The sequence below is a fragment of the Panthera onca genome, chromosome A1 (assembly GCF_046562875.1).
Source record: "Panthera onca isolate mPanOnc1 chromosome A1, mPanOnc1 haplotype 2, whole genome shotgun sequence".
Lineage (NCBI taxonomy): Eukaryota > Metazoa > Chordata > Mammalia > Carnivora > Felidae > Panthera > Panthera onca.
This window is the reverse complement of record NC_138339.1, coordinates 228,444,747-228,464,817: the sequence shown is the minus strand read 5'-3', so window position 1 is coordinate 228,464,817 and position 20,071 is coordinate 228,444,747. Positions and strand designations below refer to the sequence as shown.

The 20,071-nt window shown below is 42.1% G+C and overlaps 1 protein-coding gene across 8 annotated transcripts in view; it reads right to left on the bottom strand.

Annotated features, from left to right (window-relative positions):
• Positions 1–20,071, bottom strand: part of STARD13 (StAR related lipid transfer domain containing 13) — a 237,322-nt gene that overhangs the window by 46,165 nt on the left and 171,086 nt on the right. For all 8 annotated transcript variants that reach the window (XM_078433466.2, XM_078442332.2, XM_060637375.3 and 5 more), the window contains exons 2-3: positions 18,651–18,722; positions 15,085–15,166 (exon numbers count right to left, since the gene is read on the bottom strand). In XM_078433466.2, coding sequence (XP_078289592.1) covers positions 15,085–15,166; positions 18,651–18,722 — 154 coding nt within the window. The remainder of the gene's footprint in view (positions 1–15,084; positions 15,167–18,650; positions 18,723–20,071) is intronic.

Below are 20,071 nucleotides of genomic sequence, written 5' to 3'. Positions count from 1 at the left end.
TACTGTGTGATTCCAACTATATGACAATCTGGAAAAGACAAAACTATGGGTACATGAAAAAGATGAGTGGTTTCTAGGAGTTAGGAGGGAGGGCTGAACAGTCAGAGCATAAGGGATTTTCAGGCTTCAGGTGAAAATATTTCGTGTGGTACTATAATGGTGGATACAAATCATTATACATTTGTCAAAACCCACAGAATGTGTAAGACCAAGAGTGAACCCTAGTGCAAATTATGGACTTGGGGTGATGATGATGTGTAGGTCCCACACTCTGTGTGGGATGGTGATCATGGAAGAGGCTGAGTATGTGCAGGTACAGGGGTATTCAGGAACTCTCTGTACTCTGTCTTCCATTTTTTCTGTGACTCTAAAATGGATCTTTTAAAAAGTCTATTTTTTAAAGACATAGTTTTTGTTAGATTCATTTAACGATAATTTTATTTATCTGTCTTTGAAATTACCAACGTAATGTGATCTCCATTTCCTTTGCTCTCCATCCACTTGCTCATTGGTTCTCAATCCTATCTACAAAAGTATCATCATTGAAGACCTCTTAGAAATCCTGGATACAATTTCAAATATCATACCCACAACCATTCAACTCTTCCTTTGAAAATGTGTGTGTATATCAAATCAGCATGTTGTGCACTTTATATATTCTATAATTTTATTTGTCAAATATGCCTCAACAATGCTGGGGAAGAAAAACACAACTGATTTGTTAAGATGAAAAAAAAAAGACACAAGGAGAGAAAACACTCTTTATGGTGGTCTGAAAGTAGGCAGACAGTTCCAGCACGGTGCAGCATCAGCCTGTGATTTATTTTGCACAAGGTAAAAGAAACTGGCTAGACTCTGCAAGAATACAAAACGGATGAAACACATATCCTCGAGAGATGTGAATGCCTCTTTAGGGACTGGCCGCCTCAGGTAAAAGAACATGTCACATAACAGAAGTATCCAGAGCACTTTATCAAAACCCCTGTGAAATTCTGCTATGAATGAAGCCCATCTTTGTTCAGGACATGTATTTAGCATCGGTATTTGTCTACCTCTAACTTCATGGTAAGTAACATAAAACCCTTCAGATAATCTGAGTTGGTCTAGCAGCGGTTTCCTAAAAAACTATTCCTGCAGGAGTAACAATCTTGATTATAAAATTTATTTTATCGGCTGCATGCACAGTGGGTCTTCTCTGGGTTAGAGCCTCTTTTGAGGCACGAACCATAATTTATTCATCTAATCTGAATTAGGCCTTGCAGGAAATTTTACACACGATCGTTTCAGTAGGTTTTTCTTTCTTTCTTTTTTTTTCCTTAAAGTTTTATTTTATTTATTTATTTATTTATTTATTTATTTATTTATTTATTTAAATGTTTTTATTTATTTTTGAGACAGAGAGAGAGACAGAGCATGAGCAGGGGAGGGGCAGAGAGAGGGAGACACAGAATCCGAAGCAGGCTCCAGGCTCCGAGCTGTCAGCACAGACCCCGACGCGGGGCTTGAACTCATGAGCCGTGAGACCATGACCTGCGCTGAAGTTGGAAGCTTCACTGACTGAGCCACCCAGGCGCCCCAGTAGGTTTTTCTTTCTTAACTGAACATACTTTGTTTATATAGGTCCAATCAGTGATTGATTTTAAGTAGTCGCAACAGCCTGTGCAGAGTCAGAATAACAGAATTATTCTTCCACACTGAATACGACAGGCTAAGGACTGCATCTTATTGGCATCCCTAATGCCTAGCACAGGTGCTGGCTCAGGGCAAATCTACTCAGTGATTTTTGTTCTAACGAAACCTTAGAGCTTGGCAACCTCTGGGGACAATTTGGCCTGACCCTTTTATTTTTAAATGAGGAGAATAAGGATCTGAGACGGCCACTCGCTCCAGGGAGCCACGCATTAGTTAGCGGGAGAGCTAGGACGAGGACTTCTTGACAGTGATGTCTCTGCTCCTGCCTATCCAGGAAATGAGAGCCTAGTCCTGCCCCTAGCAGAGGCTTTTGAACAAACGGTAGTTTCCTTCCCCTCTCCTTCATTCCATGCAAAGAGAAAACCCATGACACACGATGAAGCTTGTCCACTTTGCACTCTGAGCAAACTAGATTTCTGTTTTAACAGAAGCAAAGCAGTTTGATCCTTTCAGAAGAATCTGAGTATCTGATATCACTGCAGAATCTGTGAATTGCTGTCTTCAGAATCCTTGAGAAGGCCAGTACATGAATAAAGGGGAGGTAGAAATCTCATTTTAAGAGTGAAACCTGGGGTTCTAATGGGAAAGAAGACAAGAAGTCAAGACTCTTTGTCCAATAGTGCACTACGTACCAGGAGCAAGGGTAGGTGGCAGGAATGCAGAGGCGAATAAGATGTGGTCCCTTCCCTTGAGGATCTCACGGTCCCGCGTGCGATATAAATTTCACAAACAAGAAGCAGCTCACTTCCTGAGTGCATAAGGACAAAACCTCCCAGAGGAGATAATATTTGAGCAAGCCCAGGAAGGACTAGGAGAAATTTGCTGCTTAGGCTAGAAGAGTTACAGGCAGAGCAAATGGGCATTAAATAGCACGCTTCAGTCTAGGACTCGTAAGTATGTGAGTGGGGATGTCTGCAGAGAAAGGCAGGGGCTAGATCACAAAGGACCAAAATGAGTATGTCAAGAGTAATCTGTGAGTGATGGGGAGCAACTGAAGGATATTAGACAGGAGAGGAACGTCGTTTGATCGCACATTACAAACGTAAGCGGTGGCAGGGTGGAGAATGAGTTGAAGAACATTAGGGCATGTTTACGATAGTTTGGGTGAAAGATGGCAAAAGGGAGTTGGAGCCGATGAAGATTTGGTCTTTGATAGGGAAGGAGCCGAGGAGGAGAAGTAGAGGACGACTCCCAGATTCCAGGCTTTCTCACCGTGCCACAGAACACAGAAAACAGTGACTTGGGGAAGTCAGCAGGGAGCTGGGCAGGAGAAAATCAGAAGTTCATGTTTGGATGTGTTAACTGTTAGGGGCCTTTGTGATGTCCAGACCCCCTTGGGAAAGCTGGGCATCACAGTGACTTACACACAAGATACATAATAATTGAGCCAACCATCCTCAGGGAATCCAGAACCCTGGAAATTCCAGCGTGTAAGGCACAGGCCAGTGGGAAGGAGTCAGATGTGGAGAAGGTGTGGTCAGAGACGTAAGAGGTCAACAGAATTAGCTGAAGGCCGTGTCCTAGAAGCCATGGAATGACCATCACGGAAAGGAGTGAGTGGATGGTTCTTTTTTTCTTTAGTTTTTAAAGATGTTTTTATTTATTTATTTTGAGAGAGAGAGAGAGATAACATGCATGCTAGCAGCAGAGGGGCAGAGAGAGAGGGAGAGAGAGAATCCCAAACAGGCTCTGCACTGTCAGTGCTGAACCCGATGTGGGGCTCGAACCCACAAACTGTGAGATCATGACCTGAGCTGAAATCAAGAGTTGGATGCTTGAGTGAGCCACCCAGGTACCCCAGTATATGGTTCATTGTACTGAATACTTAGGCCGGGGAGGTGATGTACAGCTTAAAATGTGCCTTTTTTAAAGTTTTGTTTTGAATGTTTTATTATTTATTTTTGAGAGAGAGAGAGAGAGAGAGACAGAGACAGAGCCCGAGTGGGAGAGGGGAAGAGAGAGAGGGAGACAGAGAATCCAAAGCAGGCTCCAGGCTCTGAGCTGTCAGCACAGAGCCCAACGCGGGGCCCGAACTCACGGACCGAGAGATCATGACCTGAGCCGAAGTCAGACGCTCAACCGACTGAGCCCCCCAGGCGCCCCTTAAAATGTGCCTTTTGGATTTAGCAGTTACCAAGGGCAGTTTCAGAGAAGCCTGAGGGAAGAAGGCTGAGGGGTAAGTGGACTCAGAGAAAGTGAAGACAGACCATGAACACAGTGCTCTTTTAAGAAGTCTAGCTAAGAAGGAGAGATGTGTGGTATTTTCTGGAGAAAAGGAATAATTCATCATGACATAATATTCTCTTCACATGTAGAAGCAATAAAATCATTCCCGAGCTGACAGGTTATTTTCTTCCAGGTTCCAGTTCAATGTTACAAATATTCACTTCCTGCTCCACACAAGGCCACGAAGCACCCACGCTACACTCTAAGATACAGTCCCTACTGTGGAGCACTTAGAAGCCTGGCAGAAGGTCCTTCCGTTGAGGCCCAGCTAGCCAGAACCAGAGTGGGGCGGGGTGGTGGCCCGTGTCAAATCTCGTGGTGCTTAGACTGCTCCGAGCACACAGGAGGAGAACCCCAGAGACGACGTCCAGGAGGGCAGGACGCGGGGGCCGCGCAGAACACGGAGGGCTTGCTGGGAGGGCTGGCGATTTGTGAGCAGGGAATGTGCCGCGAGCATCTGAGGGTGATGGGAGGGTGGTCTGGGCCGTGTCTGAGAGGGTTCTTCCACTCACAGTGCAACACAGGCCTGCCTGGGAGACACAGGAGGGCCCTCTGCCTATGGATGTACAGGAAAGCAAAAACCAAAAACCAACAAAACCAAAAAAACCCCTTCCCCTCCTCACATTTTAGATTCATATCTTACAGTTAAAACTACCAGACTTTTGAGGTCTCCCATGCTGATTTAATGGCCAGTTTCCTGTGATATTTCTAATATTCCTGCCAAAGCCATGAAAGAAGTGACAAGCAAAGGTATGAATTCGTCTCTAACATGTGATTCTGGTTAAAGCCTGCGCGGCCTGAACTTCTCACCCTGCACTCAAGTGTCAGGGGCTGAAGGTATCTGGCCCCGTCTGCTTAGGAGTGTTCCGGGCGGGGCCCTCAAAGACGGTCCGAAACAAAGTCCCCGAGACTCGTCCTGACCCCAGGAATCAAAGGTGAGGGAGAGCAGGGGCTCCTCCTCTCCGGGCAAGGAGCACAGGGCCTGGGAAAGGTCTCCCCACAGCCCTGCAGCTCAGGAGTTCACAAAACCGGCTCTGCAGAGCAGGATGGGTAGCTGTGCCAGACAGACAACTGCGGCATGTAGCTCTGCAAGGGTGGGGCCTTTCAGAAATCACAGGCCATCCAGCAGGAGGGCTTTATGGCGTGTCAGGGAAAAAGCATATGGTCAGAAGTCCACAAGCGGCTGTCACTGGGCCACCGCTGAGGCAGTGAGGGCCGGGCCCCTCTGCTCTGCGGAGCTTTTCACCCCTGCTGCTCTCCCACCAAGCGGTCACGCTGTCTCCTCCGGCCCATCGACCCACACACAGCTGTTCCTGGATAGTAGCTGCAGTGTGGGAGGAAACCAGTTAGGCACGGACAGATCTAGCTACAAGAAGAAAAATGAAGTATGTGTATGCTGTCATCGGGGGAGAGAGGATGTGTGTATGGAACTGTGTGATTTGGAAAGTAATTTTTTTTTATTGAGATATAATCGACCCATAACACTGTGTTCGTTTTCGGTGTGCAACCTGATGATTTGATGTGTGTATATGTTGCAAAATGATCACCGCAATAAGTCTAGTCAACATCCACAGCCACACATGGTGACTTTGTTTTCTCATAACGAGAACTTTTAAGATTTAGTCTCTGAGCAGCTTTCAAATATACAATGCAGTATGGTTATTGTATACAATACAGTTATTGTATACAATACAGTCACCAGGTTGTGCACTCCATCCCCAGAAAGCAATTTTAAATCACGTCCTCTAATGATCAAGGACTCAAGGAAGAGTGTAAGGTCCACTGGCAAATCAGTAAGGTTCAACAGCCCAAGAAAAAGAACTTCAAAAACAAAAGATGCAGGTTTTCTTGGACTTCTTTAGTTTGAAGGATTTGATTCAAGTTTTAAATTCACACATGCCTGCACTGGAAAAATCAGATGGGGTGTGCTTGGCCTTTAACTGTTCACAACAACTGCTAATCCAGATAATTTCTCTAGCGAGAGCTGGTCCAAGTTGAAGCAGGGGTCACAACCAGAGGTGTCTCTGAGAGGTTCAAAGGAAAGCAAAGCAAAACCAGGCCAGGGGTAACTGGCGGGCCTCACTCTGGGCCCTAGCATTGGCTCTCAGCTCCTTCCCCAGCCTGTCCTCCACCACATGGGCCCCCATCTTTCAGTCACGGTCCTCTTCAGCTCTCCTCACTGTCCTTGGGGGACATCACTCAGTCTCAGGACCTTCATGCCTGCGTACGTAGATGACTTTGCATCTCTGTCTCCGGCTGTGGTCCCTGGCTGGCTGCAGACCCGCGCACCTGACAGCAACTCCTCTGGTCCCAGCCCCTCAGGTACCTCAGCTCACCACACCTTCCCGGGCTCAGACCCTGGCCAGACTCCATGGCTGCTCCCTGCCTCAGGGAAAGGCGCCACCACCCCCAGCTGCTCCAACCGGGAGGAGCCTGGTCACCCTGACTTCCGAGCTACAGCACCTGAAACTCCTAGGTTCTTGTACGGATTAAATGAGACCAATGTATGTTACCAAGCAGCAGTAGACACTCACTAAATGTTAGCCACCGTCATCTGTTATTTATCTGGCAAAGCCAGCCACTTTTAAAAACATTGTTAGGGGCGCCTGGGTGGCTCAGTCGGTTAAGCGTCCGATTCCTGGTTTCGGCTCGCATCATGATCTCACGGTTCGTGAGTTTGAGCCCCACCATGGGCTCTGTGCTGACAGTGCAGGGTGGTCTGCTTGGGATTCTCTCTGTCCCTCTCTCTCCGCCCCTCCCTTACTTGTGTTATCTCTCTCTCTCTCAAAATAAATAAATAAATAAAATATTTTTAAAAACTAAATCAACATTGGGGCGGGCGCCTGGGTGGCTCGGTCAGTTAAGTGTCCGACTTCGGCTCAGGTCATGATCTCGCGGTCTGTGAGTTTGAGCCCCGCATCGGGCTCTGTGCTGACAGCTCAGAGCCTGGAGTCTGCTTCAGATTCTGTGTCTCCCTCTCTCTCTGACCCTCCCCTGTTCATGCTCTGTTTCTCTCTGTCTCAAAAATAAACATTAAAAAAAAATTTTAAAAAAGTAAAAAAAAATAAAAACATTGCTAATGTTTTTAATAATGCAATACAAACTATCTAATATATGTAATTAAAAAATAGCAACTCTCCCCTCAATCTGCTGTCCTGTTTTATGGTTTCTTGCGTGTTCTTCTTGGAAGTTCATATACGTAAAAATCATTTTGAGTAGCCGGTTGGAAAAATTTACACAAGAGACCATTTAAAAATACAAGGATCAATGTTTTTCATATATCTGTATTCCATCTACATCTATATCTGAAGTCCCCTATCTCTGACTCTGGCGTGTCTGTACCCCAGGCCTGCCCTATACTATGATGGCTGTGTGCGGGACGGGGGTGGGGATAAAGATATCTTTCCTGCACACTAATTTACTTTAAAAAAAAGCTAAAAGTTCAAAATAGGCACAACAAAATGTCATGTGTTCTTGTCTGGGTAATCCTGACTGGTCTTTTAGGGTCATTTTTCCAGGAAGCCTCTCTGAAACCCCTTTCCCTGCATCCGTCCTTACAGCGATCATACCATTTGTCCAAGTAAATCGCCATTTACTCGCTTCTCAACCTTGGCACAACTGGCCTCTGGAGCCAGACGATTCCTGCTTATGGGGCTGCCCCGTGCACTCTAGGAGTTTCGGCAGCACCCCCGACCTCCACCCACTGCATGCCAGTACCATCACCCAGTTGTGGGGGGCAAAAATATGTCCCTGGATGTTGAGAGGGGGACAAGATGCTCCTCCCCTTCCAGGCTCAGACCACTGCATTCGCCTGAGACCTGAGGGCGAGGATTCTGTCCTACTGGTCTCTGTGGCCCGGAGCGGCCCTGAAGACGCAGCGATGGAACAGAGCCGAAGGAAAAAATGAGAAGGGGCTGGCTACTCTCCTGACAGGAAATCACATCTCCTCTCTTCACGGAAGAACAGTGTGCTTTCAACTCTTATTATTACTTTTTAAATTTTTTAAAATTAATTAATTAATTGATTGATTGATTATTTTTTAAATGTAGTTCCATGAAGAATAAAGTAGAGATGCCACCATAATTTCTATCCTTGGGATTTATGAGTCAAACTCAGGATACCATAAGCAACACAGGCATGTTTGCAAAAATTACCTTCAAAGGAAGATATGGAAAGTATTCCAAGTTGTATCTCACAAGAAGACCTCAGCTCTCCTTAAAAACTCCAGAAGCAGCCTGCCTGGCTTTGAATCCTAGCACTGCAATTCACTAGCTGAGTGGGCCAATTATTTTATACCTCTGTGCCTCAGTTTCCTTGTCTATAAAATGGGAATCATGTTGCTGAGAGCCTACTTTATAGAGCTGTTATGGAATTAAATAACTACATATTTGTAAAGTGCTTAGAGTAGTGCCTGGTACATAGTGAACGCTTTGTAAGAGTTTTTTAAAAAATAAAATCACCACTCACTGGGATTTGTATTTTTCTTATAGCTCAGAATTTTAAAGTGGGAAGTGACCATGATTATCCTGTATCCTTCCCTCAATGATTTGTCCAAGGTGTCAGTCCAACTAATTGTCACATATTATTATATGACATAACACAATACATAATACTGTACATTTTCTGTGATAAATATTCTAAAAGGGAAAATATTTAAAATATATCTCAATATTCATAAAGACTACCATTATTTAATATTATTATGTTATGTAACATACTCAAAGATGTGCATTTGTGTGTAGAGGTAAATCATAAACCTCATTTTTGTCAGCACTCTCCCTCACCTGCTGCCTGCTGCACACAAAAACCAGGGTCATTAATTATCCTTTTAAATACGAAGGGCAGTGATAGACGCACTCTATCATCTGAATCAATTCCGTATCTCCACGAAATGGTACCGAACAAGGTAATGCCCTGTTTTATACATGATACAATTAGCTAGTATTTATTAACATAAGTTACGCGGATGGTGTACTGGCCTAATACTAAATTAGAAGCTCAGAGATCACTTGAGCATCAAGGCCCTATGTTATCGGTCTGAGCGAATATCGTAAACTAAAATGCTAATAGAACATATTATCCTTAAAAATCTCATTTAGGGACTTCAATTTGCTGCAATTTGCTTTAAAGGTGACAAACTTTTCAAGCTATTATTGACACCTTGGCTATTCCTATATTCTGATACGGTTAACAGTTTCATCTAGTTCATCTAAGGTACTTAGATTTGCAAATATCTTTTCGTTGCTCACAGGGGAAAATATTTTTCAATTAGGAATCGAATCAAAGAACATCAAAACAAAATTATAACTGTGGTTGCTAAAATGAGAAGCTGCACTACTCTAATTTGCAGTAACAAATATTTACAGAGTGCCTACTATGTGCTGGGACTGTCGGACGCAGAAGCAATGGTAAGGCATGGTTGCCATCCTGGAAGTTCACACTGCCAGCAGACACAGCAAACCTGTATAGCGTTCGAGACCGAAACCTGGGAGCTCCACATGTATGTGTTCTGGGCCACGCATGGGTCCTCCTTGCCATCAATACCCTCAGTACGATACGTTTTCCCAACCGATCAAAAAGTGAACTCTGTTCAACAACTCACTAAATGTCATTAGGACCCAGGATTAACTGTCTGTCTACACAGGTGAGACACGTCCAGAAAACCAACGGTGAGTAAAAATTCTTGTCGTGGGTAACATTTGCAGGAGACTTTCAGCCCTCCTGTCTTCATTTGTTTACCTGGCAGAAACCTGGCAGAAACCTCTGGCTGCGGTTTCCTTTGTGATCCTGCATTAGCTCCGAGCTTCAAATATGCATGACAAACGCAAAGCTTAAAAATAAAATAGGAGACCAACTCTCATGCTGTGTCTATAGTGCACCAGTGAGAAAACAAATAAAATCCCGACCCCTTACTGCTCTCCAGGCATCAATCATTACATTCCATGTGAGTGGGCGAGTGTCTAATTAACCACTCATCGATCTCAAAGTTTTATAAGTGCTGTCGCTCCCCGCAGGCTGGAGTTCTTCCTTCTGCCTGCGTTCCGCTATTTGCTACCTTGGCAATCGGTGTCCTGGTGGAACTTGTAATGAAGGGAACAAACTCCACACGGGTCCCCTTTAGCCAAGCCACCGCCGTCTGCCTCCTTACTGTGCCTGCTTCCTTTGATCCACCTTGCTGGGACTATTCCTTTGGCCTCCATTCCACCCACCACTCCTACGCCCCAAGAACCTCAGCTCACACACTTGCAGCCAAACACTGTTCTTACCTCATAATATTTTTGGAGACATAGTTATCATAAGACTGATTCCAATTATAACAACCTCCTGCCACTCTCGCCATTTTTACACAAGCTGGGCCCCTGTGAAGAACACCGTGCTGTCTGGCATTGCTGCACTCGCACGTATTTATGCAGCAACACCTTTTGGGGTATGTCTGCGCAGGTCCTGCCATGGGCTGCTGCGGAGAGGGCTCACGGGCTCTACAAGAGAAGGCTTCCTGATTTTTCTGGCTGACACTAATAGCACTATTCAGAACTGTCTATCTCGAAATGATTTCACATTCATTGTACTAGGTCATCTCTATAATGTGTCTGAAAGGCATTTTTAAAAAATTTATTTATTTATTTATTTATTTATTTATTTATTTATTTATTTATTTTTAAACGTTATTTATTTATTTTGAGAGAGAGACACAGAAAGCAAGCAGAGGAGGGGGCAGAGAGAGAGGGAGACAGAGAATGCCAAGCAGGCTCTGTGCTGTCAGTGCGGACAGAGCCCGACGTGGGCTTTGAACTCATAAACTGTGAGATCATAACCTGCGCAGAAACCAAGAGTCAGATGCTTAACCAACTGAGCCACACAGGTGCCCCATGAGAGGCATTTTTTTTTTTTTTTTTAAGAGTCGACTTTGATGGAAAAATCCAAAACTTAGTCAAGGCATCTCAGATCACAGGCAGCAGTGAATAGATAAGGATTTACCACCCAACTGTATGAGATGCAAAGATTGGCCCACTTAGCCATGTCAGCAGTAAACACAGCTGAACAATCAGAGATAGTCTTTGCCCCTGCAAACCTGTCTTGAAAATATGTACTATAATTTTTATTTTTGGTTTACAATGTAATCCTTTATTTATATTTCAAAATAAAATTTTAGATATCTATGATGAAGCTACTAGGAAGTAATGAGTGAATTTAGAAGGACTATAGAATCCAAGGACAATATATAACAAAAATTTACATGATGTTAATTGAGCAATTGGAAACTGAAATTATAAAAAAAATCTGTGCTATTTGCAATAGCACCACAAAACATGAAATTCTTTTTTTTTTTAATTTTTTTAAATGTTTGTTTTTGAGACAGAGAGAGACAGCATGAACGGGGGAGGGTCAGAGAGAGAGAGGGAGACACAGAATCCGAAGCAGACTCCAGGCTCTAAGCTGTCAGCACAGAGCCCGACGTGGGGCTCGAACTCACGGACCGTGAGATCGTGACCTGAGCCGAAGTCGGATGCTTAACTGACTGAGCCACCCAGATGCCCCACAAAACATGAAATTCTTAAGTACTTTTGAGGATGTGTAGTATCCATATGTTGAAAATCACAAGTCAGGGTTGAAAAAAAATCAAAGGAGACCTAAATAAATAAATACATTGTATTTATAAATCAGAAGATTCAGTACTGTTAAGATGTCAGTTCTCCCCAAACTGATCTATAGAGTCAACATAATCCAAATCAATATTCCAGAGGGTTTTTAAAATAGATATCAACAAGATGTTTTTAAAATTTATATGAAAAGGCAGAGGAACTAGAATAACCAAAACAATTCTGGCAAAGAAGAACCAAGTTGGAGGATGTATATTATTGGATTCCAAGATATACATAAAGCTAAGTAATCCTGTGTCATATTGATGAAGGATTAGACATACAGATAAATGGAACAGAATAGATAGTCTAGAAATATATTTACACATACGTGGCCAATTGATTAACATTACAGGTGCAAAGGCGATTTAATGTGGAAAGTATAATTTTCTAATATGGTGTCGAACCAATGGGACATTGATGTGCAAAAAAAATCTTGATCTATACTTTGTACCTAATAAAAAATTAACTTTAAATGGACCATTGAATTTGATGAAAACATAACACTAACATCTCCAGAAGAAAACAAAGGAGAAAATAGTTGCGACCTTATGTAAGGGAAAGGTTTCTTAGGACTAAAAATATGGAAAAAAATGACAAACTGGATTTAAGCAAAATTTAAAACTTCTGTGAAAGACACTGTTAAAAGATCAAAAAGACAAGCTACAGACTGGGTAGAAGATATTACAAAACCCATATCTGACAAAGGATTTATATCTAGAGCATATAAGGACTTCTTAAAAGTCAAAAATAAAAAAACAAACAACCAAATTTTAAAATGGGCAAAAGACTTGAACAGACACTTTACCAAGGAAGATACAGGTATGGTAAATAAGCACATGAAAAGACATTCAACACCATTACTCATTAAGGAAATGCAAATTAAAATTCTAATGAGTTAGTAACTGTAGACACCTATTAGAATGGCTACAAACAAAACAAACAATACATGCCATGGGGATGAAAGGCATAGCACAGGGAATATAATCAATGGTATTGTAATAGTGTTACATGGTGACAGTTAGTAGCTACACTTGTGATGAGCATGGCGTAATGTATGGACTTGTTGAATCACCATGCAGTACATCTGAAACTAATGCAACGTTGTGTGTCAACTATACCTCAATAACAGACAAAACAAAAAGTGACAGCACCAAGTGGTGGCAAAGATGTGGAGCTACTGGAATTCTGATACATTGTTGGTGAAAATACAAAGTGATATGATCACTTTTGAAAAGCCTGGTGATTTCTTAAGAAGTTAAGATACAGTTATCAAATGGACCCTGCAATCCCATTCCTAGGATTTTACTTAAAAGAAATGAACACTTATGTTCACACAAAACCCTGAATATGAATGTTTATAGTTGCTTTATGACCACCAAAACTGATGACAACTCAAACATCCTTCAGCTGGTGAATGGACAATGTCGAATGCCATATGATGTAATACTATCCAGTAATGGTACTGATTGATACACCAACAACGTGGATGAATCTTAAATGTAGTACACCAAGTAAAAGAAGCCAGGCTCAAAAGGCTACATATTGTTTGATTTCATTTATATGGTATTCTGGAAAAGGCGAAACAACAGGTACAAAAACAAGATCAGTGGTTGCCAGGGGTTTGGGGGGAGGGCTAGAGGCTGATGATAAAGGGGAACCAGGGAATTTTGGGGGGTGATGGAGCTGTTCTTTATCTTGGTTGTGGTGGCAGTTACACGTCTACAGGCATTCGTCAATTCTCAAAAACTGTTCACTCAAAATAGTGAATTTTAGTTTGTACGTTTATATGACACTTTGACTTAAAGAAAGCATATGGGGAAAAATGATAATGCAATATAACATAATTAAGATACAGAAATTATTTTTTTTTTAATGCCAGCTAGTAAAAGTCTCCTTGGTTAACACTAAGAGGGAAAACTCAGAAGGAAGTGCTATTGGAATAGTTCTGGTTTGAGTGAAATCTCCTGAGAAGGGAAATGTCTTGCTTGGGGTGTACCTCCGACATCCTGAAGAGAAAACACTTCTTTTCCAATTCATGACCTTTAAAAAGTTGCAATCAAACCATCCATTCCTCTCATAAACGCTCACAAAGGGCATTTTGTGCCATTTATTTTGTGCCATTATTTGTTTTCTAGTCCAAATAGCCTGTTCCTCTAATTTGTGATTTCAAGAGTTCTTTGCTCTTTTACACACTTAAGCAAACCCACAGTACTATTTTCCTTAAACATTCAGAGATCAATTCTTAATGCAAATCTATTTTTTCTTCATATAGGAACCACAGAGCAGATACAAAAATATGTATGTCTGAAGACTCAGAAAGTCTAAGGTTATTTACACACTGTCCCAACATACCTTGGTCTCTCTTATCTTTTTTTTTTATCTTTAGCTATTTTTGACAGCAAGGGAGACAGAGAATGAGTGGGGCAGGGGGTGGGGGCAGAGAGACAGGGAGACACAGAATCTGAAGCAGGCTCCAGGCTCAGAGCCCGATGCAGGCCTCCAACTCACAGACCGAAGTCGGATGCTTAACTGACTGAGCCACCCAGTCGCCCCGGTCTCTCTTATCTTGAAAAAAGTTTTGTTCATCATTGCTTTCTGATTAAACTACCATCCTTCTATGTCTATGCAGAATGTGCTAGAATGAACACTGGATTGAAAACTGTAAATACCGCGTTTTAAGGTCAATTCAACTCCTAACTAGCTGTGTGGCCATGGAAAAATGACTCACCTCCTGTAACTACTATTTATCTCCATCCCTGACCTCTCTCCAGGGCCTTCGTTAAGAAATTTCAAATTCCTACAGACACATACTGTCTCTCATGCAGCATTTAATTGTTCATGGATACTGGTTACATTGGCATCATTTCCTATCACTCAAATTACAATTGTTACTTATCTGTTCATGTATTCATGCTTTATTTCTTCAACTAGACTTCTCCAACCAGATTATAAATCCTTTGAGGAGAGGGAATTCCTCATTTACATCTTTATTTTTATCTAGCATCTATCACATAGCAAAGACTAAATATTTCAGGTTGCTGATATAATCACTTGAGCTTATATCTTCTAGTTTGCTCATATAATCACTTGACTTTGCAAAAAATACAGCCAAGTTTGACATACTCATGGAGTTTTTCGGGACCTACTCTGTCCACTCATGCTGTGGCCTCCCCTGCTAACCAATCCATCCCTGACCCCAATCACCACAGTCTATGGAGTCATCTTAGTTTTTTCATGGCACTGAACAGTCTCTGAGTTAACATCTCCCTGTTATTCTCTTTTTCTCTCACTGACTCTCTTTTTCTTTTTCTCAATGTATTTTCTGAAGCCTCTGACTAGGATTTAAGCTTCATGAAACCAGGGACCAATCATACTCACTGTGGTAGAACCTGGACCCATGCCTGGCATATAGTAGGCACTCAATAAATACTTATGATGGAGTCATTGAACTTGCCCCTCACTACAGTGATACCTACTGGAGACTGCACAATTGAAACTAACAAAAATATTTCACCTAATTTACCTGTAAAGAGGTTCTACAAGGTCCTTTTCAAGAAACTCATGATCATTCTTGACAGCCACAATGTTGATGGGAAATTGGGAATCTGAAAAAAGAGAAAGAGAGAAACAAGGGAGATTATGAGTCTTGTTTTTATCTGAATGGGCACCAATATCTTTCGACCACCATGTTTCTGTACACATGACTGGTCCTGGCAGTTGCTTTCCCATCATTGGGTGTGTTGGTAATGTTTAAGATAGTGGGCAGTTTTAGTTTTATCAAATAAGTGCTTTGAAGGATATAAAAGAAGTCCTTGGATAGGAGTGAATATTAAGTGCCTGCATTTTTGTGGTTCATCATAATCACAGACATTAGCCTATCTATATGAAGAGTTTTTATACTCTCACACTTAACATCACTGACTTTTATCTTGATCAGTTCATGAAACACTTAATTTGGGAGATTTTTTTTTTTTCTTTAGAAAAGAAATTTCCAAAAATACCCGAAACTCAGTGGCCACAAAAGTGTTCTTTTGCAGCAAAATCTTGAGCCACTTTAGAGTATCAGCAAAATACTCAAACAACTGATTCTATCCAAAGAGATAAATTCCAGCATCATGATTTTTCTCCCACAGACTGAGTATTCATGCCAACTTTGGAGGTCAAGGGCCACGCTCAAGATGCAGTGTTAATGTTAGGTACCTTATTCACAGAGATGAAAATCTGGGGATCATTCTAATAGAGGCCATGGTCAGACCTAACAGACAATGTCAAATCATTACCACTATCCTGCCATTCTTTCTCTTTCTCATTTTATACTTTGCACTGCCTCCACCTTGCCAGTCATAATAAATCTAAAGGTATCTAAATCTTAATGTGAGTTGGAAATCGAAACAGTCTCTTCTGGTGATAAAAGTAATGTGAGTGAATTCCAGATGGTGCTGGAATGAAGACTGTCTTGTTCTGCTCGAGAGGGAGTGTGTGTAGTAATGAGAAACACAGACACCACAGCCCAGTTGCCTTGGCTTTGAGTCCTGGCACTGCTAATCTCTAGATGTAGAACTGGGTACAACTTACCTAACCTCTTCTGGGCTTGTGTTTCCCCATCTGTAAAAAGGGGATGATGATAATTATAATACTTAACCTATAGTGCTGAGAATATTAAATAAGTGGTTATAGGTAAAGTGCTCTCAGCAGGACCTGGCACACAGTATGTTCCATGTAAGTATTTGCTCTTTCTTATTATATTTATTCAATGCACATGGCTTAAATACAATTTGACAGGCTCCTTTTACTTATGGCACATTCTTTTTCTCTAGAAAGGAAATTTCCAAAAATAACCAAAGCTCAATGGCCTCAAATGTTTTCTTTTGTAGCAAAATCGTGAGTCACTTTAGAGTATCAGCAAGATATTCAACTAACTGATTCTATCTAAAGAAAAGAAATTTAATTTACTTCTTAGCCATTTGTAGACACTTCATATTTAAATTGCAAGGTATTTTGGGGCACCTGGGTGGCTCAGTAGGTTAAACGTCCGACTTCAGCTCAGGTCATGATCTCATGGTTCGTGGGTTCGAGCCCCACATCGGGCTCTGTGCTGACAGCTCAGAGCCTGGAGCCTGCTTTGGATTCTGTGTCCTCTCTGCCCCACCCCTGCTTGTGCTCTGTGTCTCTCTGTCTTTCAAAAATGGATAAACATTAAAAAAATAACAAAAATAAATAAATTGCAAGGTATTTTGAGTTTACAAAGAGAGTTCACATTATAGGAGAAAACACACTGCATTTTAATTCTGATTCCTCTGCCTTTTGATGTTGAAAAAGTCATTTAACCTCTGGGTCTCTCTCTCATCATCAGTAAATTGGAGGGGGTGGGAGGGTGGGAGTAGCGTTCTTTAGACCAAAATTATAAAACCCTCCTTTATAAAAACTTGAGTCAGACTCTAGACTTCAAAGCACATATTGAGATATGCTCTCCTTCATCCACTGAATTTAAGTTACAGAAGTAGAATAAGGGTTTTATATGTGTGTGTGTGTGTGTGTGTGTGTGTATATAATATGTATATATGTATATGTGTATATATATGTTCTATGTATATGCATATGTGTGTATATATATATATACACACATATATATACACATATATATGTATATATATATATACACACACATACATATAAAACTGAGCTTCCAGGTGAGTGAATGAGAGTCACCAGTGACTATGGGTTCATTTTGTTGCTTCTTTCTATCCTGCATAGATTTTATGCCATCAGGAAGAGAACTCAATGCTATTTAATGTTCTAGATATCCTTTGTTTAGCCCTACAGATCCACTCTCCACTTTTTTATACCCTGCCTTGTGCGCCGAGGGTCACCAGTGAGGATGGCATTCGAGGGGACCCATTTTCCTTGGTTTCCTTTTGTGTTTGGCCAACAGGGAGCCCTGGCTGGAGACGGAGGGGAGCAGGAGTGCAAGGTCAGGGCATTTACCCTCCTGGTTATCACTCACCACCAGCTGTGTCCTTTGCTCTAGGGATCCTCTCTTGTCCTGGTTTCTGGCACCCGCTCCCTCTGCCCATCCCTTTGGGCCTACGGCAGTGGCAGCTCTGTGGCTATGAACTCTGGGCACCTGTATGGTTCCTCCTGGTTTCTCATATCCTGCCCACACTTTTGTAATAAACATTTTTAGAAATAAGTCCTCCTCAGATCATCTTGAGTGCTCCATCTGTTTACCATTAGGATCCTAATTCACTATTCTGGACAATCCAAGAAGTAGTTCGTAGCCTTGGTTATAGTTTCAGGGATGAGTAAGATACAGGTGATTAAGTTTATTAAGTGCCAAATAAAACATCAGTGAAAGAAGTATGATGCTGGCAATAAACATCTCACTTCAAATCCCCCCAAATAACTTCTTCTCCATATTGTGTCTTAATTTTTTTTTTCATTTAAACAGAACGGAAGGAAGGTCTCAAGACAACTAGTTTTGTGATTTTCAGGAAACTTATCAACAACTAGTTTATTGCACTTTCAAGAAATCAGAGAGTAGTACAGAGAAAAAAAAAACAAGGAAAAAGAGTAAGGACAGAAGTGCAAGAGCGCTGTTACTAATGAAAGCACCACAAAGGAAATACGTAGAATAATACGACGACAACACTGCATGGTGGCAATGGTGACTACACTGAGTGCGGCGAGCACTGTGTGATGTACAGAACTGTCGAGTCACTGTGGTGTATACCCAACGCCAATGTAACGCCGTATGTCAATTATACCTCAATCAGAATAGGAACAAAGAAAGCTGCTGAAGGTAGAATGCTGGAAGGAAAAGGCAGAGTTGGGATTGACCGTGAAGAGAGAAGAAGCAGAAGGTAAAGAAGTGAGAAGCGGTGTAGAGCGGAATGTCAGGTAGGCCTGGGCAGCAACACTCGCGTCTAAATTGGCATCAGTCTACACCCCGGGATTGCAAAGGCTGAGGGAAAGAGACAGCAAAAGAAAACGGCTGAGAAAAGCTTTGGAAGTGCAAAACACACCGCGGGATATGCGAGGTTCAGTTTGAATTAATTCTCTTTATAAAGAGTGAAGGGAAGGCCAACCTACCCTCATACAACTGAGCGTATTGTGGGAACCCAGCAGCACGGAGCCAGTCGCATGCTTCCTTCGCCTCGATTTCTGAAAAATACAAGAAAGGGAAATGCGTTGAGTCCAGCAGCCACACGCTAGCACTCTACCTTCTTAATCAAGGAGAAACTGGTGAGCACTGTACTCGTTGTTACAAAGCAAAATTGTTCTCAGGCAAGTCTGTCTCAGTAGACCTACCAGAAATGGGTGTAAAATGAGCAGGTATCACAAAGGTACTTATGTGCCTATTAAGATTATCTTCAATGTAGATCCACAAGTATTTGGATAATAACAAAACCACAGATTACAGAACACAAAGGCTGAGTTTCAGGCAGGGAAAAACGTCTTATTTATATACCAGGGAGCCAAGGGACTACAGAGAAGGAAGAAACACTTCCTTATGATCCTTTTTTTAAATGAATTTTTTTTTTTAAAACTTTTAAAGTTTAAAGATAAGGCTAAGTATACTCATTCAACCTTCCTTTATTCTTTCACTCTTGGGCTAATGAAAGAAAGAATACAGCTGGATGGTCCATGAAAATGTATTTTCTCATGAAGAAAGGTATTACAAAAATCCAGTGTATTGCTATTTCTTTAATTTTTCTGATGGGTTTAATTCCCAATGCCTTCCAACAAGATGTTCATTCATCAGACACATCCGAATGATTTCAAGCTGCAGAGTGGAGCACGGAAAAGCAAAGCTGGTTATCCAGAACCGAGGCCAGTTTGATGGGGCTGCTAGAATCTCAGAGCTGAATCCAAAAGGTTGATATGTCCTTTGGGTGACCATTCAGTGTGGACACCCCAACCACGCACGGGACCACCTGCCTGGAGAAGCTGTGGGGTGAGGTGGGAGGAGTCTACAGTATGTGAACCAGGTCACTTTTTGACCTTGTGAATCCTGGATCAATTCCCAACCACAACTCTGTTAGACAAATACGAATGCGAGGGAAAAGAAGTTCATCTGTCAAAAGTCCAGTTTCTCCAAACAAAATTAAACAGCCTATTTTAACAGGTTTCTACCCAGCCCTCTTCCTCTGCTGTTGGGATGGAGCCCGGTCAGGTCATTGTATTTCCATTTACTCTGATGTTCACTTCTCCCCATAGCAAAAGCCGAGAGTACAGGGTGTTCTTGGGACAACGGCACAAAAATGAGCTACACTAACATCAGCTGCGGGCTCGAGCCTGTAGACCTAACATTGAGAGCACAGCATCTATGCACTGAATTCGGGGAAAAAATGTCTGTGCAGCATAATGTTTATTGTGACAGAGCTATATATATGGTCGATGTTAGGCAAACACTTCAAAGGCCAGATTTTGCACGGGCCCCATATGAAAGAGCAAACACTTTCATTCCCATCCCATGGATCTGATTGGACATAGATTGAGATTTCACATTA